The sequence below is a fragment of the Bos javanicus genome, chromosome 6, assembly GCF_032452875.1.
Source record: "Bos javanicus breed banteng chromosome 6, ARS-OSU_banteng_1.0, whole genome shotgun sequence".
Classification (NCBI taxonomy): Eukaryota; Metazoa; Chordata; class Mammalia; order Artiodactyla; family Bovidae; genus Bos; species Bos javanicus.
The window spans coordinates 46,278,464-46,306,302 of NC_083873.1; the positions used below are offsets into that span (position 1 = coordinate 46,278,464).

General features: G+C 39.6%; 1 protein-coding gene across 1 annotated transcript in view; it reads left to right on the forward strand.

Moving 5' to 3' along the window:
- The first annotated feature begins 21,181 nt into the window (after nucleotides 1-21,181).
- Nucleotides 21,182-27,839, forward strand: part of TBC1D19 (TBC1 domain family member 19) — a 159,653-nt gene continuing 152,995 nt past the window's right edge. The window contains exon 1 of the mRNA XM_061419854.1: nucleotides 21,182-21,428. Within this exon, the coding sequence (XP_061275838.1) occupies nucleotides 21,330-21,428 (99 nt within the window). The 5' untranslated portion in view covers nucleotides 21,182-21,329. The remainder of the gene's footprint in view (nucleotides 21,429-27,839) is intronic.

The window sequence follows — 27,839 nt, forward strand, 5'->3', positions numbered from 1 at the left end:
TGGTAAGGACAAAAAAGCGATGAAGGCACAATTATTCAAGCAAGAGAGGCACCTTTTGATGCTTACTTAGTCCAGGAATTTGGCAATAAAAAGGAGAAAAATAGAATCAGCCAGAGGAATTTACAGGATCAAATGAGAATGCTTGTATGTATTTGATTTCAAGACAGGATTGGGATATGCATGCTTGGATAGAAAGGAAGAGGCACCAGGAGGAACTGAAGATTTGGAGAGGAAGACCGTAGGTGGGATAAAAACAGGTGTTTTTTCAGATGTGTAGCCTTAAAACTTCTGGTCGTGCCATTCCTATCAATATAATATTTTTGAAGGTTTATTCTGAATACAAGTACGTTTTTTATTTATGAATTGCTTATGTGGCATTATTATATGTTATTAAAATTGTGCAAATGGGTATTTTAAAGTGATGACATAAAGTATTTTAAATGGTTTTAATTATTTATGGTACATAAATCTTTTGTTTTCAAAATGTTGCTTATATCCAAGACTAAGTATTATTAATAGTAATAATATTTTCAGTTACAACAGAGTAATCAAATAAGCTTCACTGTTCTTGAAAATCTTGATCTAACATTTTGTATTATGTAATCCAAAGGTCTGATTCTAATTTCAGCTTATTTTGATACTTGATTGTATGTCTATCACAGCTGAAAAAGATATCGCACAAAGATACATAGATCTGACTGGAAGTGTATATTTGCTTTGCTTATCAATTCATTATACTCATTTTTTTATTCCCACCCATAAATTATGCAGGGTTTGTTGTTGAAATTGAGCTAAGTAATTTCTGTCTTCCCTGATGTCAATCACTTGTTCTTGTAAACTAATTGTAAGGCATTTTGTCTCTGTATTTTTAACAAATGGATTCAAAACCCATTGAGATTCTTTGTTTAGGAAAAAAAATTATTTTTTATTGGGTAATAGCACATATGGTAAAATTCATTGATCTTAAACTCAATAGAGGATGATTAAGCAGTAGAAAACTCAGTTTCCAAGTTTTTCAAGTGTGCAGATATGGCTGCCTTTATAGTAATAAACATAAATTATTCGGAGCAACAGCATGAAATAATTGTGGGAAACTCCTGATACCAGCTTCCAAAACTGAACCCTCTACACACAGCATAAATACATTTTCTTAAAAAATGACTTTTTTTTTTCCCTCAGCATTAAAAATCACCCTCACCAAGAAGGGACATATTTATTTGTTTCAAAAATATTTGCTAGGTAGAATTCTAGTGACATTTACTTGTCATCACAGAAAAGGTCAGTAGATTTCTAATATTTGTTTTTTTTGTAAGAGAAAAATAAGTATTGTCTTTTAGTTTGATGAAGATTTTACCTTGAGATAACTGCTTTGTATGTGGGATACCAGGTTAGTCTACTGTCCTGCATCACAAACAACCACAGGACTGCAGTGGTCAAAGGCATAGGCGTTATCTCTTGCTCACAGGTCTGGGGAGACCCTGGTCCTGGTTGAGGATGGCTGAGCTTGGTTCTGAGCGGCTTCATGTGTCTCACTCCAGAACCCAGACTGAGAGGCAGCAGCAATTCAGAGCATATTCTTCATAGCTACGGAAGGGAGCAGGACTTGCATCTTAATCCTCTCCCTCTAACAACTTATTGGTTAAAAGGAGTCACACGTTTAACCCAAAGTCAATAGTGAAAAGAGTCCTCTGTCCTCTAGGAGTCTATGTCAAGTCTGTTGTTTAGTTGCTAAGTCGTGGCTGACTCTTTTGCAACCCCATGGACTGTAGCCCGTCAGGCTCCTCTGTCCATTGGATTCTCCAGGCAAGAATACTGGAGTGGATTGTCATTTCCTTCTCCAGGGGATCTTCCCAGAGCCAGGGATCTAAACTGCATTGGCAGGCAGATTCTTTACCACTGAGCCACCAAGGAAGCCCTATGTCAAAACTACTGAAGTTTAAATTTTCCAACAAGAGAATGAAGAATTGAGATCAGTCATTCAGTTCACCACAGGTTTCCAAGACTTTTGTGGTCACTTCTCATCTCTCTAAAACATATTATACAAAACGCCTCCATAGGCAGTGCTATCTTTGTAATCTTTACCTGGAATGTATTTATTCATTCCTGCTTTGGCCTCATCAGTAGTTTGCACTACTAGTAGCTTTAAGTCCAGAGATAAATCCACGCACCTATGGACACCTTCTCTTTGACTAAGGAGGCAAGAATATACAATGGATTAAAGACAATCTCTTTAACAAGTGGTGCTGGGAAATCTGGTCAACCACTTGTAAAAGAATGAAACTAGAACACTTTCTAACACCGTACACAAAAATAAACTCAAAATGGATTAAAGATCTAAACGTAAGACCAGAAACTATAAAACTCCTAGAGGAGAACATAGGCAAAACACTCTCTGACACACATCACAGCAGGATCCTCTATGACCCATCTCCCAGAATATTGGAAATAAAAGCAAAAATAAACAAATGGGACCTAATTAAACTTAAAAGCTTCTGCGCATCAAAGGAAACTATTAGAAAGGTGAAAAGGCAGCCTTCAGAATGGGAGAAAATAATAGCAAATGAAGCAACTGACAAACAACTAATCTCAAAAATATACAAGCAACTCCTACAGCTCAACTCCAGAAAAATAAACGACCCAATCAAAAAATGGGCCAAAGAATTAAATAGACATTTCTCCAAAGAAGACATACAGATGCTAACAAACACATGAAAAGATGCTCAACATCACTCATTATCAGAGAAATGCAAATCAAAACCACTATGAGGTACCATTTCATGCCAGTCAGAATGGCTGTGATCCAAAAGTCTATAAGCAATAAATGCTGGAGAGGGTGTGGAGAAAAGGGAACCCTCTTACACTGTTGGTGGGAACGCAAACTAGTACAGCCACTATGGAGAACAGTGTGGAGATTCCTTAAAAAACTGGAAATAGAACTGCCTTATGATCCAGCAATCCCACTGCTGGGCAAACACACTGAGGAAACCAGAAGGGAAAGAGACACGTGTACCCCAATGTTCATCACAGCACTGTTTATAATAGCCAGGACATGGAAGCAACCTAGATGTCCATCAGCAGATGAATGGATAAGAAAGCTATGGTACATATACACGATGGAGTATTACTCAGCCATTAAAAAGAATACATTTGAATCAGTTCTAATGAGGTGGATGAAACTGGAGCCTATTATACAGAGTGAAGTAAGCCAGAAGGAAAACAGCAGTACAGCATACTAACGCATATATATGGAATTTAGAAAGATGGTAACAATAACCCTGTGTACAAGACAGCAAAAGAGACACTGATGTATAGAACAGTCTTATGGACTCTGTTGCAGAGGGAGAGGGTGGGAAGATTTGGGAGAAAGGCATTGAAACACGTATAATATCGTGTATGAAACGAGATGCCAGTCCAGGTTCGATGCACGATACTGGATGCTCGGAGCTAGTGCACTGGGACGACCCAGAGGGATGGTATGGGGAGGGAGGAGGGAGGAGGGTTCAGGATGGGGAACACATGTCTACCTGTGGTGGATTCCTTTTGATATTTGGCAAAACAACACAATTTGTAAAGTTTAAAAATAAAATAAAATTAAAAAACAACAACAACAAAAAACTTCTTTCTTGCGTTTTTAATGAAAAGAATTTCCAATTTTTCAAAACAGCTTTTTATTGAAGTGTAGATGATTTACAATGTTGTGTTAGTTTCAGCAAAGTGGTTTAGTTGTTGTTCAGTTGCTGAGTCATGTGTGACTCTTGGCAACCACGTGGACTTGTAGCATGCCAGCCTCCTCTGTCCTCCACTGTTTATTTAGTTAGTATAAGATATTGAATGTAATTCTCTGTACTAGACAGTAAGTCCTTGTTGGCCATCTATTTTATATATGGTAGTGTGTATTGTGAATTCCGAACTTCTATTTTATCCCTCCCTGAAGATATTTCCCATTGAACACACTGTTGGATTCTCTACTGAATGCCTTTCCGTAGAGGTTCTCTCTCCCACACACAACGGTAGTCAGTGTTTCGTCTGTTCCTTACCAAAGCAGAACCCCTAAAACTGTCAAGTGAAAGGCATGACTGTGTTTTCCTTTGACAGAGTGGAAAACCTTGCATACTGCTTAACTTGTACTAATACTAATTTATTCAATCTTGAGGTAGTTTCTTTGATACATCTTCTAACAATATTTTCTGAGAGATGAACGTGTATTGTTTGTGACTCTATTGTTTTCAACATATTGTTTCAGCCATTTCACCACCACAGGAAGAACAAGTGATTCCATGTACGGTATATAGCTTGTTGGGTTTCAGTATAAAAGCACTTCATACAAACCTTCTAAATATTTATCATTCAATTTAACAAAATGTCATAAAGTAATAGATTGATATAACATGATTTTAACTATTGCTGAAAAGTAGTAAGGGTCTTTCATGTTTTGTCTGTTTGATTTTTTTAATGTGATTTGATGTACTATCAAAGGAGAATATCCACAATATCTGAAAATGATATGAAAACACTCCTCCCTTTTCCAGTTACATATCTCTGTGACACTGAATTTTTTTCATCAACCAAAAAAAAAAAAAAAAAAATAGCACCACAAATTGAATACCATAGCAAATTGAAGAATCCAGCTGCTTTTATTGTCAGACATCAAAGAACTGTGCAGAAATCTAAAACAATGCCTCTTTTCTCACCAATTTTCGCTTCTGAAAATACATTTCTTTTAAATAAAAATATGTAGGTTAATATATAATGATTTGTTATTATTATCTTAAAAAGAATGAATAAGCAGTCTTTTTATTGTGGTGAAGTATGCATAACAAAATTTACCATCCTAGCCATTTTTAAATGTACAATTCACTGGTATTAATAAACATTCATATTTTTGTGAAATTATCACTACCACCAGTCTCCAGAACTCTTTCTGTCTTGCAAAGTGAAACTATATTCATTAATCAATAACTGCCTATCCCTCTCCCACCAGCCCCTGGTAACCACCATTCTACTGTGTCTTTATGATTTTGACTGCTCTAAAGTACCTCAAGAAGAAAAGCTATTAAAAACCTAGACAGCATATTAAGAAGCAGAGACATTACTTTGTCAACAAAGGTCCATCTAGTCAAAGCTATGGTTTTTCCAGTAGGCGTGTGTGGATGTGAGAGTTGGACTATAAAGAAAGCTGAACCTTGAAGAACTGATGCTTTTGAATTGTGGTGTTGGAGAAGACTCTTGAGAGTCCCTTGGACTGCAAGGAGATCAAACCAGTCAATCCTGAAGGAAGTCAGTCCTGAATATTCATTGGAAGTACTGATGCTGAAGCTCCAATACTTTGGCCACCTGATGTGAAGAACTAGCTCATTGGAAAAGCCCCTGATGCTGGGAAAGATTGAAGATTGGAGGAGAAAGGAACGATAGAGGATGAGATGGTTGGATGGCATCACCAACTCAATGGACATGAGTTTGAGCAAGCTCCGGGAGTTGGTGATGGACAGGGAAGCCTGGCGTGCTGCAGTCCAAGGGGTCGAAAGAGTTGGGCATGACTGAGCAACTGAACTGAACTGAAAGAACCTCATTTAAGTAGAGTCATACAGCATTTGCTTTTTTTTGGTGCCTAGCTTATTTAACATAGCATAATGTCTTTAAGGTTCGTCCATACAGTTGCATGGCTTCCCTGGTGTCTCAGTGGTAAAGAATCTGCCTGCCAAAGCAGGAGATGCAGGTTCCATCCCTGGGTTGAGAGGAGCCCCTGGAGAAGAAAATGGCAACCCACTCTGGTATACTTGCCTGGGAAATCCCATGGACAGAGGAATTTGTCAGGCTATAGTCTTGCTGTTGCTGCTGCTAAGTCGCTTCAGTCGTGTCCGACTCTGTGCGACCCCATAGATGACAGCCCACCAGGCTCCCCCATCCCTGGGATTCTCCAGGCAAGAACACTGGAGTGGGTTGCCATTTCCTTCTCCAATGCATGAAAGTGAAAAGTGAAAGTGAAGTCGCTCAGTTGTGTCCGTGGGGTCGCAAAGAGTCAGACATGACTTAGAGACTAAACAACAGCAACAATATATGGTCGTTGATGTCAGAAATCCCTTCCTTTTTAAGGCTGAATAAGATCCTATTGTATGTATATACCACATTTTGTTTATTATCTCATCTGTCAGTGGATGCTTGGGTTGCTTCCATTGGTTAGCTATTGTGATCAATTCTGCTGTGAACATGGATGTACAAATATCTCTTCAAGACCCTGCTTACAACCCAGAGGTAGAATTGCTGGATCATATAGTAGATCTCCTTCTTGAATCGGCATCTTCCAGCAATGAGAGATATTTCAAGTCTTTTTCAGGATTTAAAAGCTTCTTTTTCTTTCTTTTTCAAGATTATATTATTTTTGTGACCTAAGCAAAATAACCTGTACAGTACAATTTAGAAGTTTCTTGAACTTTTTGTCTTTGGCTACAATTTGTACCTTTAAAAATGGGCTGTGACTTTGCTGTTTATGGCAGAATTTTGCCACAATCAGCTCTGACAAAGTCAAAAAAAAACCATTTAAAAATTAGTCATTTTTCCTTCCTGGGCTTAATAGACACCTATTTATGCAAAGAGAGAGAATGAATCTTTGTATTTTCAGAAAATAGGGACAATTATGAGACTGTCATAATGGCCCCATAGTGGCCCCAGACAGCACAGTGGCTAACAGAATTTTACGCCATTCAGGAAATAGGGAAGCAACATGAGCAAGGTAAAGAGCAAATTATGGATGAATTTCTTTCCCTAACAAAGTGTCTGAAGAATTAAACAAGGAACATTAAGCTCCATAAGAAGAATGAAGAATAATTTGACCGGTTGGCATAATAGACTCTGAAAATTATTGGGAAATGAGGAAGGTTTAACTTTGGCCCGTCCAGCATCCTCCTTTTATTAATGACCATCTCTAATATTTTCCCAGCACTTTGCAATTTACATAGAGCTTTTCTTACTGGTGGCACCCTCCTCCTCATGTTTCCCCCTGGTCCCCCGGGTACTCTCCAGAGCTGAACTCAGAAATGCAATTGCTCTACTCATCTCCAGTAAGCAGCTTCAAATCCTTTATGAAACAAGACAGGGTCATATTGAGAAAAAATTCATTCAAACAAGGGTAAAAATGACTAATAATGTTTAATATGTGACCTTTGCAGAAGCATTTGTATTTTAACCTGAAGATAAGGTCTTAAGTTAAACAGATAAATCTGTAATTCTATAGGTCAGGCAGCAAAGAGATTTTCTGGGGGAGGGAGGATTTAAAGTTTCCTTTTTAGTATATCTAAAATGAAACTATTTAGGAAGCCATTTTGCCCTCTGGCAAAGTATTTCTCTCTACAGGTCTGCAACACTGATGGTGTACATTTCATTTTGGCATCCAAAATACAGACTAAGAATTTTAGAGATTGTGAGGTCTTAGAGCTATTTTGAACAAGCCCCTTATTTTGTAGATAAGAAATTGAGAGCAAGGAAGTCCAAATCTGATTAGAGCCATAAGATCCAAATGCTTTAAAAATCAAGGAAGTTGCTAATGTAAAGACTAAATGTCAAATCAATCAATAAAATCTCTGGAAATGTATTGTCATTTAGACACATGCCAGGTGTTCTGTGTTTGGTTCTTGGTGGTGGTGGTAGTTCCATAACGCCAACTGAACTACCTCTAAGCAGTGGATATCCTGATTCTGGTTCTATCAATGTGTTATTACTTTCTGTCTCTAGAGTAATCATTATTACTTACATTGATCTTTTACTGTTCTCTATATACATATGAAATTTAATATATAAGAAGGATTCTAGAAAAGTCAATAGATTCTCTTTAATATTGAGTTTTTTTAAATCACATAAACAAAGATGCCCCTCCTTAAACTACAGTGCTGTTTGAACTGCTGCACTCCTTGCTAGCTTTATGTCATCATTAGATTTGTGATGAAAGATCTTTAAAGATCATCTTATTTAGATATCATATGGCTAAACAGATGAGAAACTGAGACCCAAAGAGCCACACACCTAATTTATAAAAGAGCCAGAACTGAGAGCCTGGATGCCCCATATCTGAGTCCTGGTCTCTGTCTACGGTACCACGTGACACCATTTTACAAGCCCAGAGGCATCTGGTGGCTCCAGAAAGACACTTATCCCATATTCTTCAAACCTAGAGACTGTACTGGCATGATTTCTTTGGAGTAGACCCAATTCTGGAAGAGGAGAGGAGACTAAGTTATTCTTTTCCCAGGCTTTATGAGCTGACTGGGAATGTTCTCAGATGATTTGTTCGTCTCTAAGAGTTTGATTTTTTCCCCTTCAGCTCCTTTTTATTTTGTTTGGCCTAACAAGGAAGAAAAGCACTTAACTGAGTGATTAAGCCAATAACATCTAAATTGGCTGTTTTATATTTTCCTCATTCCGTATTTCCATTTGTGTTTAAAATTCAGAAGCTCATCTTAAAGATCAAAGGTTACATTCAAGATTAATGTCAAAGAAGTCTTAACAAAATAGACTGAACTACCAAGATCCTGGTCCTTGGAGGAGCTGTTCTTTCCAAGAAAAGCCTGAAGTCTCGTGCTGGTTGTAGAAGTTTATAGATTTGCTGTGAAAATTGAGAACTTACCATTCAAAGATTTCCTTGGCTACACTGGATTATCTGGAGAAAAATTGGGAAAACAAACAAACAAAAAACCCCCAAAAGTCAGTTGCCTAGGTATTTTGGCTACATAATGACAAACATATATTCATTAGCTTTTCTTCAAGTTTTGCATATGACTGCCTGAACTTTTTATCATCCAGATTCACAGTCATGCACACTGTTGAGTTCAAACCTGCATTACCATCAGGGAACAATTTGTTTCTACCTGGCATATAGTTGGAAATTTAAAGCACAGATTTTGGTGATTACTAGCTTAATGAATGAACATAGCTGAATATGAAACATCACAACTCATAGAATCAAAAATCACAGAAGAGAAAGGATTAAAGCAATCCAGCTGCAACTTATCATCAGAGCCAGCATTTTGTTGGCATAACGAGATATATTTTAAACCAAACATAATCATTTGAAGTTTTGGTGTAATGGCAGGGTCTCTGGAATGCTAAGCCCTGAGTTCTACTGATTACTAACAGGAAGGAACATCCACACATAACATGCAGGTCAAGGATTCACACTCATCTGTCTGAAAGTTCAGCCAAGAAATCCCTGGTGCCTAGAAAACAGGAGAGAAAAAAGCACACAAAAACAGTAAATTGTACTCCAGGATGCAGGTCCGTTCTGACCCACTTCTGTTCATCAGACGTCAGATGAATAGCTACCAAACTTCTAAGCCCTAGCATTTCAGCTTTGTGTCTTTTGTTTTTCCATTTGTTCATCCGAGCTTAATACCTTAAGCTTAATTAAGTTTGTGTTAATTATTTGGTTGATGAATATAATTTGATGTCAATGACTTAGTAACATGGGTCAGACGTTGAATGTCACTGCCTCAGAGATGCCTTCTGTGACCACCTAATATACATATCAGACACCTGTACCCATCACAAGGTTTCATTTTATTCAAAACAACCAGGTTTATCTAAAATTGTCTTTGAAAATTTTGGTTATGTGTTTACAGTCCATTTTCTCCAGTGAAGAGGACTATAAGATCAGGGTCCTGGATGGTCCAGGTCATTGCTGAGTATCTAGTATCTAGCACCAAACATGGTACATGAAAGACACCCAATAAATGCCTATTAAATAAATATCTTAAGCCTAGGGTGCATGGTCTTAAGTAGACCTCTTTCCTTTGGAATGAAAACCAAGTTTCAAGATGCCATGTAAGGGAGAAAATCCTCTAAGACAAACTGAGAGATTGGAAAAAAGTTAGCAATACCTAGAAATAAGACTGAATAAAAGAAGCAGAGCCAGGTTATTTGAAAAATTAATAAAATTCATTGATTATTAATTATTATTAAATGGTTAGGAAATAATTTATTTAAGTGATTTTATGGGTAAAAATGTAAAAGATAGTAAAAAGGTTAAAAACTAGAAGTTAATTTGGCAAAAAAAAAAAAAAAAAGATAAGATATTGGGCGGAAGGTTTGAACTGTAGGCTTGGCATGCTCCCTGCAGCGATCCTTGGGAATTTGAATCCTAAATGGACCAGAAGGAAAGAGGGTCTGGATCTTCCTGGCACCATCAGTAAGAGCCCAGACATTGGAAGCAGCCTGGATTCAAATCCTGAAAAGTGTAGATAATTCTGAGATGAGGCTTGAATGAGATAAACCTGTATAGGTCTTAGCACTATACCTGCTTCTTAGTGAATATTCAAAACTTCAGTTCTTATGGTTTCTTTTAAAGTCAGTAAATAGGGTGTGGTGAGCAGAGCTGCTGGACTTCCATGCCTGCATTGCATCAGGTTGCTCCTGAAGTCAAAGGAGTAGACATTTGTCGAGAATATCAGCATCCTCTTCCAAATGACATTTTGTACTATCCGTTTTCCTCACTATTGGGTACTTGAGTTTCCCAAGAACTTGATATCTGGGATGGAAAAGACAAATTCATAAGAAAGGTTCCACTTATTAAGCACTACACAGACACATGTAACTCATCCTGAAAGGCTCCCCTACATCCCTTGCTGTATTTTCTCCATTATCTCTCCCCTCTTCTGTTACAGCACTTAGCACCTGCAGCTGTGTTTATAATCTTTTCTCCTAGGGCAAATCCCTCCAGAACAGAAGTGTGTCCTACTCATTGTTATGGACTGAATTATGTCCCCCTGTCCCCAAATTCACATTGAAGCCCTAATTCCCTGTGTGACATATTTGGAGATTGAACTTCAGATAGGTAATTAAGGTTAAATGAGCTCATAAGAGTGAGGCCCTAATCCAATAGGACTGGTTTCCTTATAAGAAGAAAAGTCCCCAAGGGTGGACATGTACCCAGATGAAAGGCCATTTGAGGACACAGTGAGAAGCAGCTACATAGAGCCAAAGAGAGAGGTCTCAGGAGAAATCAAACCTGCCACCTTGATCTTCAACTTTCCACCCCCAGAACTGTGAGAAATAGGTTCCTGTTGCTTAAGCCATCCAGTCTGGCCTTTTATTATGGCAACCTTGGCTGACTAATCCCTCCATCTAGGATGGAAATTATAGACTGGCATCAGCGTCCCTTCCAAGGTCCCTCCCGTGTGTCTCCTGTGCCATAGAAGATGAGAACTCAGTGTTGAATGTCTCTCTCAGTCTTGAATGTCAATGTTTCCTCAATTAGCTGCCCTTTATGGAGTATTCAGAAGGTGGAAGTGAGGCAGGGGCCATCCTTCAGCTGTTGTGAGTGTTGCTAGGACAAGCACAGTCATGAAGATGCTGAGTTGTTCTGCCACATTCTAGTATCCAGAACCTAGTTTTGAGAGCATTGGGAGACAGCTGTTGAGTGGTCGAGGTAGCCGTCTTGATGGCTAGACAGTGGCTAAGGCAATGTATCCTCAAACTCAGCAATTCCTGAAGGTGGTCTGATTCTCCCTCCCTGATTGTATCTGTGGGTCCCCTTGACGGTATTGTTCTTGAGAATTGTTTCTGGAGTCCTGGTCTAGAACTTGCTCCTCAAGGCTTTCCTATTTCATAACTATTTTGCTGTCTGGATAAAATCTCTTTTTCCTTAAGAAAGCTAAGGCAGTTTCTGTTCTTTGAGACTGTATCCAGGCTGATGCATACTTCTCTGTATCTTTGACCTTGAACACAATACCTGGCACATGTGAAAGATGAACAAGTGTTATCTAAACCAATGTTTATTAACCTTTGATGTGTATCACTGTCACCTGGAAAGCTCAGAAAGAACATGAAGGCCCAGGCTTACTGAGGTAGAATAGGGACTTCAGCTTTGTATTTGTGTGAAGTTCCTTGGAGATTCTAATACTCACCAAAGTCTGAGAAGCTCTGGTTGAAACATTCTCTGTGGCCTCCCAGGGACCAGGGCATACTTCTAAGCATTTGATATTCAGTGACTCAAATTCTTAAAAAACTTGATGAAGTGGGAAGTAGTATTATCCCTATTTTACAGATGTGAAAACGGAGGCATATAGAGCCTTAGGAAAGTACCCAAAGTCACACAGCAAGTAAATATAAATCATAGTATCTAACCCCAAGAACCAAGGAGCATAGACCATGAGACCCAAGCTTATGACCACTATCTTCTTTTGCCCGGAAGATCTCTCTATGCAGAGTCTAAAGATAAATCTCATTTATATTTAAATCAGTTTCCTCCATGTAATTTTAAAAAAACTTAACAATGTCTCAGTCCCTCTGATCAGGTCCTTCAGTTGCTAAAGAAAAATACTGAGCTAACAAAAAATCTTTCCAATGAAACCACAGTCTCTTGGGTAAATATCAACAGGTTTGAAAGTCTAATAAAACCTATTTGAATCAAGGAATAGCTTGAAGGAATACTTGCTCTCAGATACAAAACTAATACTTTTCTGAATTTTATTATTATCTTTGAAGTGAAGAATAACAAAACTGACCCTTAGGTCCATCCATTAGAGAAAACATTTACACATTTTCAAGAAGAATAGATCAATAGAGTATTATTTAGCTGCAGGTCTCACACTCCATTTTCCTTACTAATCATGTTCCTTACATTCTCAAGATTGCATCTCTAAGATTTAATAAAATCATATTATTTTTCTAATGCCTAGAAATTAATAATGTAGAAAATGATTTTCATAGATGTTCAGAAGAACTTCTTGCAGAGATATGCAGAAGTGTACAATAAATAAAGGGAAATATTCTCCCCTCACATACTTCGTAACCTGTTTTGTCAATAGAAGTGCTCACGTTTAAATTTTATCATTATTAAAAGGGAGGACTTCTGAAAACTTTTGGAGTTTTCATTCCTATCACTAGTTGGGCTTGTAAGACAAAAGTGGGACCTTAACATTTTTGAGGCAAAAATTACCCTCATTTTTCCCAGAGAGGAAATGTGAAGCTATGCGAGCTGGGTTTGTATCCCAGCTCTGTTATTATGAACTTTACTGTGACTTTTGACAAGTAACTTGAGTTTCAAGTTTTAGTTTTTGTAAAACTTAGGGAAACGTTTCATGAGACTTTATGAGGTGTTATAAGGGTTAAGTGAGATAATACTAGTGTTTGTCCATCCATGTTAAATTTCTGCAGCTATGAAGCAAAAGAAGGAAGGAAGGGCAAGAGAGAAGGAGGGAGGAAAGAAAACGAAAGGATAATGGCACGACAAACTACACACACCAAAATAAAAACTCTGGCATCAAGGGAATGCAGAAGATAAATTGTCAGAAAACTTAGGTGTAAATTTGGATCTCTGTCTCCATCTTCGTCTGTGACTTGAAGCAATTTTCTTAATTTTACTCTTGGAAAGAGCAAAATTTCACCCTTGAGGAAATGAAATGTTTGACTTCCCAAGTTTGTTTTAATTTGGACAATCCAGGCTGCAGAAATATAAAAAGTAATTCTTAAAATGTATTTAAAAATTTTCACCTTTACTCATATCCTGAGAACCTAAAATGCGCTTTTTAACCATCCGCATTTCCTGTCTTTATTTGTCCTGTCAAGTGAAGCAGTTCCAGCAGATGAGTCAGTTGATAAGGAAACATTTCTTGTTCTGGAATAATGTGTCAGTGATGCTGTTTTAAAGTGTTTCCAGTATGTTTTGACATTAAGTAACATCACACACAAATGTGCATGGGCTAACTTAAATACTTTCCCCTTAGGGACTCCAGTTTGATTTTGTTACTTTCCTTTCTCTTAACAATAGTGCTATATTACATACATTTTCATGTTTAGTTCCATGAATTAAATTTTGTTCTGTTTGGGGAATCTGTACAGACTCTCACACCTTACTTGGGACCCAATACAATGGACCACTGAACCCAGATGCCCTGTCCTGAAAGGACTGTGGCCCCAGATCAAGAGGTCAGTCCCCCAAAGTGGAATCCAACTCAGCAGGGACACACCAAGAACAGAAAAGGCATGAAGGTAAAAGCATGAACAGTAAAGCACCAAAGAGTCCCACAAAAGAGAAAATCAGAATGGAAATTCTATAGGGAGACTCATGAAGTTAGGGAGATAATGAGGGGTCAAAATAGAATGGGACTTGGTGGAGGCAAGTGTGTACAAAAAGTACTGTTAAAGACCTGTGCTAAGGACATGGACATGTCTTGTATTGGTTAATTTTATGTGTCACCCTGGCTAGACATGTTGTTCATTTCTTTGCAACATTAATCTAGAAGTTGCAGTGAATGTCTTTAGGTATGTTTAACACCTACAGTCTCTTAACTTTAAGTAAAACAGGTTGCCCTTGATAATGTGGGTGGCCTCATTCAAAGAGTTGTTGACCTTAAGAGCAAAAACTGAGGTTTTCTGAAGAAGAAGGATTCTGCTTCAAGTCTATATCCTAGAAATTCTGCTTGTTTCCAGCCTGTTGCCCTATGGATTTTGGACTCAAGATCACAATCTCAACTCTTACCTGAATTTCCAGCCTGCTGACTTGCTCTACAGAATTCAGGCCTTCCAAGCCTCATAGTCAGGTGAGTCGATTTCTTAAAATCAATCTATCTATATCTATAACTGTATCCATATATTTCTATCTCTATCTCTATTGCTTCTCTTCCTCTGGAGAATCCTGACTGATAAAATCCCTGTTGCCATTCTTCTGTAATGTGAGTATGTAAAGTTTGGAAGACTCCTGAGCTGGAAGATTGGGTTTAAAGCTGCAAAACCCCAGCAAAGCTCAAGGATATTTTGAGCTACTTGAGAACCATTCTTTTAGTGCAGTCTTTGTCTTTTCCCCTCTCCACCTGGAGAAAATTGGAAATGGTTATTGTTTTCTTTGACTTAAGAAGTGCCTGCTATTTTCCAGGTATCTTATTTGGTGTTGGTTATTTAGGTCGGGATCTCCTGAAAGCAGAGTCTGAAATAAGAATTTGAGTGTAAATAGTGTGTTGGGGTGACTCAAGCAAATACTGGTGGGAGAGTAGGGAAGTGAGACAGGGAGGGAAAATAAAGCAGGGTATGTTAATAAATAGGGTAGAGCTGCAGGCTAAGGTTCGATGCCACTGAGACGTCTGGGAAACTGTGTGCTCTAAGGGCATACAGCTGTGCACCAGGAAATGGGCTGAATACCAACAGTACAAATGGTGCATTAATTTTCTAGATGTTTCATTATTAAAATATGTTTTATATTAAAATAAACACAGGCATATTTTGGAATACCCACATAGTCTTTTAAATTTTTGAGGAAAAGCTTGGAAACAGAAAGATATTTTGAGGTATTTAAGAACCAGTCTTTTAGTGCAGTCTTTGTCTTTTTTTCCCTCTTTATCAAACCTGGTCATTCAATTTCCCATTTGAAAGCTTCTCCTTGCTGTTACAACCACTCTGTCCCAGGGCTCATGGCCTTGCTTCTTCCACTGCATAGAGCTTGTCACTGTGTTGTTGTTTAGTGTCTGAACAAAGACTCCTTGCAAACCCAGGGACTGTAGCCCACCAGGCCTTTTCTGTTCATGGGATTTCCCAGGCAAGAATACTGGAGTGAGTTGCTATTTCCTCCTCCAGGGAATCTTCCTGACCCAGAGATCGAACTCAAGTCTCCTGCATTGGCAGGTGAGTTCTGTATCGCTGAGCTACCAGGGAAGCCCCTGCATAGAATTTCTCTCCGGCTTAAGTCCTGGTAATAGACCTGTCAGCCACTTCCCTAGAACCTGCTCCTGTTAACCAGGGGCCTGCTGGTTCTGCTCTAGAGGGCCATGCTCCGCCCTTCACTGGCTCTGCTCTCAGATGACCAGGTCTCTGACATATGGCGCTTGGTATTCTTTCTAGGTCTATAACTCGATCCTAATTCCCCATCTGCATCCATAGGGATAACTTGTATAGTCAGGCCCCATTGCAGTCTTTGACTTGATCTTAAGGACTTAATATTGTAGCTGTCTTTTTCATATATATATATATACATATATGTGTATATATATATATATACTAATGGTTGCCTTGTATGTGCCACTATGCCTTCAAGGAAACTGGAACAATGACAGCTGGCAAATGGTACACTGGTCTCCCAGGAGGTAACAGAAAACAGGCCATGTAAGATGAAAAAGAACAATATAAAAGGAAATATCCTGGAATGGAAGTGTGTGTGTGTGTGTGTGTGTGTGTGCATGTGCGTGCATGTGCAGTTTGGCGGAGGAGGTGAGAAAGCAGAGTTGCAATCACAGACACAGGGAGAAAATGAGCCAGGTAGATCCTGCTCTACTCTGTTACCTGGAATGTGGTGGAAGTGCTGGAGGAACTATCAATAGGACATCCCTTGGCAGCAGTAAATCTCTTTCTCCCCAAGCAGCACAGATGGTGTTGAAAAATAGATTGTTTCTAATATTCAGTTCCGCTTGTACAACCAGAGAGAATAACCTAGAATTTCAATAGACTGGTTTTTAGATACAGAGAGCCCTTCATCAAAAGTCATTTATGCACAAGCCATTTTCTTCACATGTCACCAATTTTTGTCTTTTTTAGGAAAAAATAACAGTTGCAAATGTTTTGCTCTTGCCACATAATCATTTATTCATAGACTGTGTCAACTTTATTTGTGTTTAGCTTTTAAAATATCATATCATGATGCTGAGAAATTGCCACATCTAGAAGTATTATCATTTAGATTCTGGGTCTTAAACTGCACACAATCAACTCTTTGTGAATAGCAAGTGATCTGAATATTGCCGAACTCTAAGGATTTTCATTGATTTTTAGTCTGACTGGCCCAAATATCAATCAGAGAAGTTCATTTACAAGTGTTCATACCATAGCAAAATTTTATACTGAAGGCATTTTGGACAATATGGCAGCATCAGCAAGCAATTCTCCATCCTTCTCCCAGGTTTGAGAATAAAATACTAGATTATTTCTTGCTGGACTTTCATGTAGCATTCTTTCTGGGGCTTCTTAAAAAAAATAGTCTTTCCTCAAAACAGAGACACACACAGTCATTGAGAACTCTTCTTTTTCTCCCTCCCTGCAGTTGTAGGCAGCAGTAGGAGAACGTGTCACTTGTATCTACAGCAGCCGTCTTGAGACTGAAGCAATAAGCTAGGTGGTGAAAGCTGGCATGCTAAGATGGTGCAACAGAAAAGAAGAGGTCAGATTCTTGATGATGTTTTTTTTGAGGCACTGAACCAAAATTGGGATGCTCTTCCAAATTTGTTGCTAACAATAATTTAAACCACTGTTATTTGTTATTTGGATTTCTCTCCTGAGAGCTTTAGAATTTACAAGGAGTCAACACAGTTTCGAGATTGTTCGCAGAGCCAGTAGCCCAGTCTTCCCCATTCACACGCAGTCATCTGGAACGAGAGGAAGAAAAGATGGGGAGTGGAGACTAGCACAATCTGGTACTTACCCTGGACTCAGAAATGAGGTATAGCCACCTTGTAAAGAGAGGTGGCAAGAAGAATCAAAGAGGTTTTTTCATGGGGGCTTTGCTGAGCCTTGGGATTTAAATACTTCTGGTATTTTGCAGCTTTAGGAGCATTAAGAAGCAGCACCCCAGACAGTGGCTTGGGGGCTCTGGATATCACCAGAGCAGGCGGAGAAGATAATGAGGAGAAATTTTCTTATGCACACCTGTGTCATTTCCTAACAATTCTCAGGAGTAACAGGAAGAGACTTCTAAGAGGAGCCTGAGGGCTTGTGCTAGCACGTGGGGCTACCTACACAGTGACAGGTAGTCAATACCACTACGAGCTCATTTGTTCCCAAAGACAGTGAGATCTGTTGACATTCGTGATCCACACGACACACATAATAATTTTTATTAAAGTAAATTCCTGACAACATACAATTCAAGCCATTCTGCAGACACGGTACGCTAAAAGCAGTGCTTGTGTGCCTAGCCGCTCAGTCACGTCTGCCTCTTTGCGGCCCCATGGACTGTAGCCCTCCAGCCTCCTCTGTCCATGGAATTCTCCAGGCAAGAATATTGGGGCAGGTTGACATTCCCTTCTCCAGGGGATCTTCCTGACCCAGGGATTAAACCCAGGTCTCCTGCATTGCAGGCAGATTCTTTACTGTCTGAGCTACCTGGGAAGCCCAGTGTCTCCTTCAAAAATAACAGCTGAAAATAATTTTCATTGCAAATTGTAGAGCTTATGCAAGCCATACTCATGTGAATAAAATAAGGACATGTTCTGGTATACCCTAAAGAGTGCCTTAATTTTGCGTTAGACTGGCAGGGTGTTTTTGATGTGGTCCACATGCTTGCCTCTGTGAGGCCACTGGTCAGTGATTTTCAAATACATCCCCTCACCCACAGTGAAATCTGACATGACATTGTATGTAAAACAGATCAGAGTAGAGCAGCTCTGAGGAAGTCAGTCATGACTGGGCACAGGGCCTTACACATGTTGGGCCAGAGTACCTCTGCTCTGAGTTTGAGGCAATTTTGAAGAGACTTCACCCTGCATCTATTTTGCTGTTGTCTCTATGCAGTTTTAATTATTCAGATTATTTGGACCCCTTTGACTATTCATCTGTTAGTCTGGGTCACGGTTCACTCGAAAATGTCAGAAATAGTGTATTTTCCCAATCCTCGACCCTGTTAGGTAAAATAAGAATTTCCAAGGCAAAGTTCTCCCTTGAGGGACAGAGATAGGAAGCAGTACCTTCCGTTTCTTATGAGACAATTACTGTAAAGTAATAAAATTTCCAGATACACAGGTGAAAGGCCCCTGTCTACCATTTTAGTCCTTTGTGTACTGGGCTCACCATCCCTTTGGGACTGAGAATTCCTTGAGAGAAGGGACCATTGCTTACTCATATTTGTATTCCTTGCCATTCCTAGCACAGAGAGGTGTTCTGAAAAGTGTGGCTAAATTGAATTGAAAAAAGAACAGAGGGCACGCTAGGATTGAATTATATTCCAAACACATCTGCTTCTATGGATGTGAGAAACACTTTTTTAATGTTAAGATTAAATTTATTTTTGCTTGAGCATGCCATCAAAATAAAATTTGAACTTTTTAATTGCTGCTTTAAGACTGAAAATTATTTTCTCCTTAAAAGAAAAAAATTTAAAGCCCCTATGTGTGCAAAGAGTTGTGCTGGGTACTTTCATATGTCTTGCTTCATTTCTTCAGGTACTTTCTATTCCCTTGTCAATTGAACAGGGGACTGTTTTGTCAAATTATCAAATTTTAATATTTAATTTATTATTATTTGCTGATATTTTAATACTAGGTACACTATCCCCTCAGGTGGGTCTTTTATCCTCTTGTTACAGAAGAGAAAGTGAAAACTCTGATGATGGAGGACTTGAGCAGCTCCAAGGGAGCAGAGCAGGAGGGGAACCCAGACTTTTCTGACTCAAGGCACTGTGGTTTTTCTTCAGCTCCAGGTTTCATTTCTTTCCCTTCTATACTTTATGACCCTTCTTAACCTAAGCATCCCTATTTATTCAGTTATTAATCACGTCACCCGTTTCAATCTTAAAAACACTGTCTCCACATTTTTTTGTTGTTGTTCATAGTGACATTCATGCAGAGATTCTTGAATGGGTGGGATGTTGGGATAAACGGACTGTAGAGAGTTGAGGAGATGAACTCATATACAAGTGTGAGAAATTCTGAGTTGTGGGAGAATGTTTTGTAGAGAAGCTACATGTTTTGTAGAGTATGTAAATTGCCTTAAGCACCAGGTTTGATCCCTGGGTTGAGAAGATCCCCTGGAGGAGAGCATGGCAACCCACTCTATGATTCTTGATCGGAGAATCCCCATGGACAGAGAAGCCTGGCAGGTTACAGTCCACGGAGTCGCAAAGAATCAGACACGACTGAGCAACTAACACACTTTCCCCCTTGCCTGCCTCACTCCAAAGAAACAAACCTGACCAAAGGGGTTATTTGGGATCTGTATTTATCATCATAATATTCTGAAGGCCAGGGTACTGCCTATAGATGTCAGAAGTCTGGTCCCTTTGAATTTCTATTGTTTACCTGTTCTAGTCTTTTGCTATTTAGAATATAGGCCTTGGGCCACCAGGGTTACCATCTCTTGGAAACTTGCTAACAGTGAGATTAGCAGGTCCTACCACAGGCCTATTGAATCAGAAGATCTGTTATGCCTAAGCACATTAGAGTTCAATGTGCTAAGTTTAATGTGCCTAAGCACATTAGAGTTTAATGCAGTTATACTAGCGTAGTTTTTGCCAGCAATCTTGGTCTCTTTTCTTGGAATCCTACATTTTCTCTGCTTAAAATATATGCATGCACATATTTGAATTTAATTCTTGATTATTTTGGTGAGGTTATTCTAATACATGTATTATTCCATACACCTTTCAAAATTAGCTGCCTTTTGGAATGTCAATTAATTAGATACTTCTAGTTCTCTTTAAAGTTTTTGCTGTGTTACATTAATGTCAAGAACCATGTTTCATTTACCTTTGTGCCTACACGATTTCCTGTATGGAAAAGCTCAGTAAGTTGAAAGCTGAATGAATTTTGAATTGAGTTTTGATTGAATGAGTGAGTGCATGGAAGAAGAGGAAATCTATTTAGATGGCACATTCCTTAAGACTCGGACAATGTCTTAGCTACCACTGAAATGCCAATGCTTCAGAGAAAATCTGTCAATAAAATGCTTATTATTGTAGCTGTTAGGTGAGAAGACATTGTATATTTATTCCTGGCATAAGACCCCAGAAGCAGAAAAGGAAATAAAGTGGAGCGCCAAGTACAGTGCTAGGCACCCTCACGATTGTTATCTCAGCTAATCATCACAGCATCTCGTCAGCTGGGTATTATTTTGCTGAGACTGAAACCGAGTTCTTAACTTTAAGCACCTCGCCCAAGTTCGCGCAGTTAGGGTCAGAGCCTTGTAAGTTTTGGAAGTCATTTGCCATTTCATTGTGTGCACTGCCCTGTTTTCTGTAGAGACTGGAAAGTGGAAAAGGAATGATCCTTCATAATAAAACACAAAAATACAAAACTTTCTGATTTCCCCTGATGCATCAGAGGCTCTGTAGATCTGGAGGAAAGAGACCCTATTCTTGCCTTTCCACCACAGACTAAGCGGGAACAATGGAATTGAAAAGCTACTCTCCCCTCCCCCAACTCCGAAGATCGTTTTCTGCCAGCGGAACGCAGGTGCTGGGCCTTCAGGCTTGAGGGGGGACCAGAGAGGAACGGACTCACGGCCTGGCAGTTGCCTAGTAACGCCCGCTGGAGGCGTCCCAGCGTAATAAGGTCCCCGAGAAGTGTCACTGGTCTAGAGTGGGACCCCGAACGTGGCCAGTGCTCTCCGCGCTAGCGGCCCCCGCTACTTGGCGGGGTAGGACAGGGGAAATGTTGCAGGAGGAGTCGGATCTGTCTCTCATTATTGCCCAGATAGTCCAAAAGCTCAAAGGCTCTAATTTGTACGCTCAGTTGGAACGGCAGGCCTGGGTAAGTGAGGATGTGGGAAGGGGTGGAGACCCGCGGGGCCGCGGCGATGCCCCGGCTCTTTCGGCCTCCGGCAGACCTAAGCCCGAGCCCGCCTCGGCCCTCTTCAGCTCCGCTCCTGGGCACGGAAAATCCTCCTAGCCCCTTGTAAGCTCCACTTGCTCAGTCTTGGGCGTCGGGTTTATTTTTAAAGTAGGGTGGGGCGCATCATGCCTTTCTTTTAGGCCAGAGAACCGCTGAGGCTATTCATTCATAATGTAGAGCTTTACAGAATCTAATTATTTAAGCTGCTGAAATCGTTGGAGGTAGGTTGAAGTATACCTTCCTTCGCTGTTTCCATCCTGCAGGTGTGTTTGCGCCCCCAGGTTCCTTTTGACTTTGGCTTCTATGACCTTGCTGTCCACCCTCCGTGCAATGATTCCCCCTCCAACGGCCCACCAGGCATTCATTATTTTCTAATGTGCTAGGTTCTTTGGATGCAGAGATTGATCAGGAGACCTTTGCCTTTTTTTGTGAATGTGACAAATGGAATCATACAGTGTGAGAATTTTTGTGCTTGGTTTCTGTCATTTTGCATAATTTGAGATTCATTCATGTAATTGCTATTTCAGTAGTTACGTTTCTTTTTATTGTTGAGTAATATTTCATTGTTTGAATGTACTACGATTTGTTTATCCATTCCTTGGTTGCTGGGCACTTTCAGTTACAGAGTTATCGTTTGTTTCCATTTATAAACATTATGAGTAAAACTGATATATGCTTTCTGGTATAGTTTTTTTTTTCTTTAAAAATTTTCTTTTCTCTTGAATAAATACTCTGAAGTGGAATTGCTGAATTGTATGGTAAGTGTATGTCTATAAGAACCTACCAAACTTTTCCAAAGTGGCTGTATTATTTTGCATTTCCACAGCAATTATGAGGATTGCTCTGCGTCCTTGCTAGTGCTTGGTGTTAGTTTTTAATTAATTAATTTTTATTTGTAATTATACTCCTCTAAATCTTTTGCCTTTTAAAAAAATGGTGTTTGTTAAAATCTTTTGCCTTTAAAAAAATGGTGTTTGTTCTCATACTGGTGAATTGTATGGATTCTTTATGTATGACATAAGTCGCTTACCAGGCTTCCCTGGTGGCTTAGTGGTAAAGAATCTACCTGCTAATGTAGGAGATGTGGGTTTGATTCCTGGAAGATCCCCTGGAGAAGGAAATACTTGCTCCAGTATTTTTGCCTGGGAAATCCAATGGACAGAGGAGCCTGGTGGTCTACAGTCCATGGGGTGGCAAAAGAGTTGGATACAACTTAGTGACTAAACAACATATGATTATTGTATACATTCTATTAAAAATTTCCCCAAGTATTTCATGTTTTTTGATACTATTAAAATGATTTTTTTTCTTATTTCAGTTTCCAATTATTTGTTCTTTTTTCATTTGTTCTTAGTATACAGAAATATAATTGATATTTGTATATTTACCATGTATCCTGGGGCTTTACTAAACTTATGTATTTGTTATAATACCTTTTTTTGTAGATGACTTAGGATTTTCCAAGTCAGGTGTTTGTGAATAAAGATATTTTACTTCTTCCTTTCCAATCAGTGTGCCTTTTAATTATTTTTCTTGCCTTGTTACACTGGCTAGTGATTCCATTGTGATGTTGTCTAGATGCTTTCTGTTAAGTTGAAGAAGCACTCTTCTATTCCTTGTTTTCTGAAAGTTTTATTACTAATTAATGTTAAGTTTTTTTCTCAGATTTCATAGTTTATAGTTGACTATTGTTGTGGACTCTTTATTTTAACAAATAAATAATGACATGTATCTAACATTGTACAGCATGGTTTTTGATATTGTAAAAATACTGTGCTTCTCTTGCTCATCCCTTCCTCCCCCTGAACCTCAGGCAGCCACTTATCTTTTTACTGTCTCCATAGTTTTGCTTGTTTCAGGATGTCATATATGTAGTTGAAGTCATACAATATGTAGCCTTTTCAGATTGGCTTCTTTCACTTAGTATATGTATTTAAGTTTCCACCATCTGTTTATAGCTTGATAGCTTATTTTTTTTTTAGTGCTGAGTAATACTCCATTCCACTGTTTCCCCATGTATTTCCCATGAAGTGATGGGACCAGATGCCATGATCTTAGTTTTCTGAATGTTGAGCTTTAAGCCAACTTTTTCACTCTCCTCTTTCACTTTCATCAAGAGGCTTTTTAGTTCCTCTTCACTTTCTGCCATAAGGGTGGTGTCATCTGCATATCTGAGGTTTGATATTTCTCTCGGCAATCTTGATTCCAGCTTCTGCTTCTTCCAGTCCAGCGTTTCTCATGATGTATTCTGCATATAAGTTAAATAAGCAGGCTGACTGCAGATGGTGATTGCAGCCATGAAATTAAAAGACACTTACTCCTTGGAAAGTTATGACCAACCTAGATAGCATATTGAAAAGCAGAGATATTACTTTGCCAACAAAGGTCTGTCTAGTCAAGGCTATGGTTTTTCCAGTGGTCATGTATGGATGTGAGAGTTGGACTGTGAAGAAAGCTGAGTGCTGAAGAATTGATGCTTTTGAACTGTGGTGTTGGAGAAGACTCTTGAGAGTCCCTTGGACTGCAAGGAGATCCAACCAGTCCATCCTAAAGGACATCAGTCCTGGGTGTTCATTGGAAGGACTGATGCTGAAGCTGAAACTCCAATACTTTGGCCACCTGATGCGAAGAGCTGACTCATTGGAAAAGACCCTGATGCTGGGAGGGACTCGGGGCAGGAAGAGAAAGGGACGACAGAGGATGAGATGGCTGGATGGCATCACCGACTCGATGGACATGAGTTTGAGTGAACTCCGGGAGTTGGTGATGGACAGGGAGGCCTGGCATGCTGCGATTCATGGGGTTGCAGAGTCGGACATGACTGAGCGACTGAACTGAACTGAACTGAATATTCCATTGCCTGGATGTACAACTGCTTGCCCATTTACTGAAAGATATCGGCTGCTTTCAACTTTTGGCAATTATGAATAAAGCTGCTGCAAACATTCATGTGCAGTTTTTCGGGTGGAGACATTTCCAACTCATTTGGGTAAATACCAAGGATTGTAATTGCTGGATTATATGTAAGAATAGTTTATAAGGAACAGCCAACCTGTCATCCAATGCTTTGCTTTTTATTTTTATTTTTTAAATTAATTTTTAATTTTTATTGGAGTACAGTTGCTTTTTGACAGCGCTCCTTTCTCTTTTGCTTTTGGCAGCTGAAGTTTGTCTTGTGGCACATAACGGGTGAGAGATTCCTCCTTCTCCCTAGTGCTGACTTTCCTCTGCTTTGTACTGGTATAGGATTTGGGGCCTGCGAGAGTTTTCTTATGTTTCCATGAGGAAGGTAGTTTTTCGTCAATCATAATCCCCAGAGGCTTCCTCAGTGCCTAAGTGGTAAAGAACCTGCCTGCTGGTTCAGGAAATGTGGGTTTGATCCTTGGGTCAAGAAGATCCCCTGGAGGAGGGCATGGCAACCCACTCCAGTATTCTTGCTGGGTAAATCCCATGGACAGAGGAGCCTGGTGGGCTACAGTCCATGGGGTCAAAAGAGTCAGACATGACTGAGTACACTGGCATACACCCAGAACCTCTGCCTTTTCCAGAGGTTTAAGGCCTCTTCCTCAAATGAGAGGGGAGTTTGGGCAATGTGGCATGGTTGTATGCTGTTTTTGTAGTGGTGGCCTATCCTTTCTTGCACATCTGTGCCACAGAAAGGGACCTTTTGCAGTTCCCTGCTCTACCCTCAACCCTGATGGAGACCTTGGCAAAAGAGCATGCAAGTGTGAATTCCCCTGTGTTTTGAGCTCCCAGTGTTTCTAAACTGACATACTGCTGCTGCTGCTGCTGCTAAGTCGCTTCAGTCGTGTCCGACTCTGTGCGACCCCAGAGACGGCAGCCCACCAGGCTACCCCATCCCTGAGATTCTCTAGGCAAGACTACTGGAGTGGGTTGCCATTTCCTTCTCCAATGCATGAAAGTGAAAGTGAAGTCGCTCAGTCGTGTCCGACTCTTAGCGACCCCATGGACTGCAGCCTACCAGGCTCCTCCGTCCATGGGATATTCCAGGCAAGAGTACTGGAGTAGGGTGCCATTGCCTTCTCTGAACTGACATACTAGCCCACATCTAATCTATAACAGTTAATTTTAGCTGCATTTTTCTTTCTTGATTGTACTGTAGCCTCCTTTTCCTCCTGTGCTTTGTCAAATATTAAATAGTTTGTAGTTCCATCTGTCTTTAAAGGGGCTTGTTACTGTTTGGAATTTAATTCACTTGATTGTCTTAAAACTTCATTTTTCTGTAGAGTTCAAAAGTTAAGATTTTGTAGATTATACCACTCTTTCTCATTGTTAGGGTGGGAGTAATATTTTCTTGTTCTGACTTTCCACATCCTATACATTAGCAGAAATCCAATAATAAGTGTTGAAGGATTGAACCTATGTCAGTGAGAAAGGTTGGTCTGTAATTTTACTTTCTTGTAATGTCTTTGAAAAGTTTGTATCAAGGTTATGCTGGCCTGATAAAATGGTACAGAAGTGTTCACCTCCTTTTTTCTTTTCTATTTGATGCAAGAGTGTTACAAGACAGTGTTTGTTATTTCTTTATTAAATGTTTAGAAGAAGTCTCCTTTGAAGCCTGTGTCACTCAGATTTTCTTTTGAGAAGGTTTTTTTTTTTTTTTAATTACTAAAGCTTTATTTTTTAGGATGGTTTTAGGCTTGCAGAAAAATTGGGCAGAAATACAGAGTTCTCATACATCTCCTCTCCTTACACACGATTTCCCTTATTAGCATCTTGCATTAGTGTGCTACATTTGTTACTATTGGTGAACCAGTTGATACTGATACATTACTGTTAAAGTCCACATTTTACATCATGGCTCACTCTTTGTATTGTATGGGTTTCAACAAATGTGTGGTACCATGTATCTACTATTCCAGTATCTTACAGAATAACTTCAGTTCAGTTCATTCAGTTGCTCAGTCGTGTCCAGTTCTTTGCGACCCTATGGACCTCCCTGTCCATCACCAACTCCCAGAGTTTACTCAAACTCATGTCCATCGAGTCGGTGATGCCATCCAACCATCTCATCCTCTGTCATCCCCTTCTCCTCCTGCCTTCAATCTTTCCCAGCATTAGGGCCTTTTCAAATGAGTCAGTTCTTTGCATCAGGTGGTCAAAGTATTGGAGTTTCAGCTTCAGTATCTAGTCCTTCCAATGAATATTCAGGACTGATTTCCTTTAGGTGGACTGGTTGGATCTCCTTGAAGTCCAAGGGATGCTCAAGAGTCTTCTCCAACACTATGGTTCAAAAGCATCAATTCTTCAGCACTCAGCTTTCTTTATAGTCCAACTCTCACATCCATACATGACTACTGGGGAAACCATAGCTTTGACTAGATGGACTTTTGTTGGCAAAGTAATGTCTCTGCTTTTTATTATGTCGTCTAGGTTGGTCACGCTTCACTGTCCTGAAAACCCTCTGTGCTCTGCCTATTCGTTCCTCCCTCCTTTCAAGCCCCCAGCAACCACTTGGCCTTTACTGTCTCTAGTTTTGCCCTTAAGAATGTCTCACTGTTGTAATTATACAGTATGTAGCTTTTCAGATTAACTTCTTTTACTTGGCAATGTGCCTTATGTTACTGTATATCTTTTTGTGCCTTGACAGCTTTTTTTTTCCCTGAATAATATTATATTGTGAGGGTATATCAGTTCGTTTGTACATTCACTGTCTTTTGAAGGACATCTTGGTTGCTTTCAAGTTTGGCAGTTACGAATAAAACTGGTTATAAACATTCCTGGGTAGATTTTTGTGTTGACATAAGTTTTCAGCTACTTTGGCTAAATACCAAGAAGCATAATTTCTGGTTTGTAAGACTTTGGTGGAAACTGACAGCTTGTCTTCTGTTGTGGTTGTACCATTCTGCATTCCCACCAGCCTTGAATGACCGTTCCTGTTGCTCCATTTTCTTGCCAGAATTTGGTGTTACCAGTGGCTTAGATTTTAGCCGTTCTAATAGGTGTGTTGTGATATCTCACTGTTGTTTTAATTTACAGTTCCCTAGTGACATTTGGAGAAGGAAACGGCAACCCACTCCAGTGTTCTTGCCTGGAGAATCCCAGGGACGGGGCACCCTGGTGGGCTGCCGTCTATGGGATCGCACAGAGTTGGACATGACTGAAGTGACTTAGCAGCAGCAGTGACATATGATAAGGAATATCTTCTCATATGTTTATATGCTCTCTGTATGTTTTCTTTGGTGCGATGTCTGTTCAGGTCTTTTCCCGTTTTTATTTGGGTGTTCTTATTGTTGAGTTTTAAGAGTTTTAAGAGTATGTTTAGGGTACAAGCCCTTTATCAGATATGTGCTTTGCAAATATCTTCTC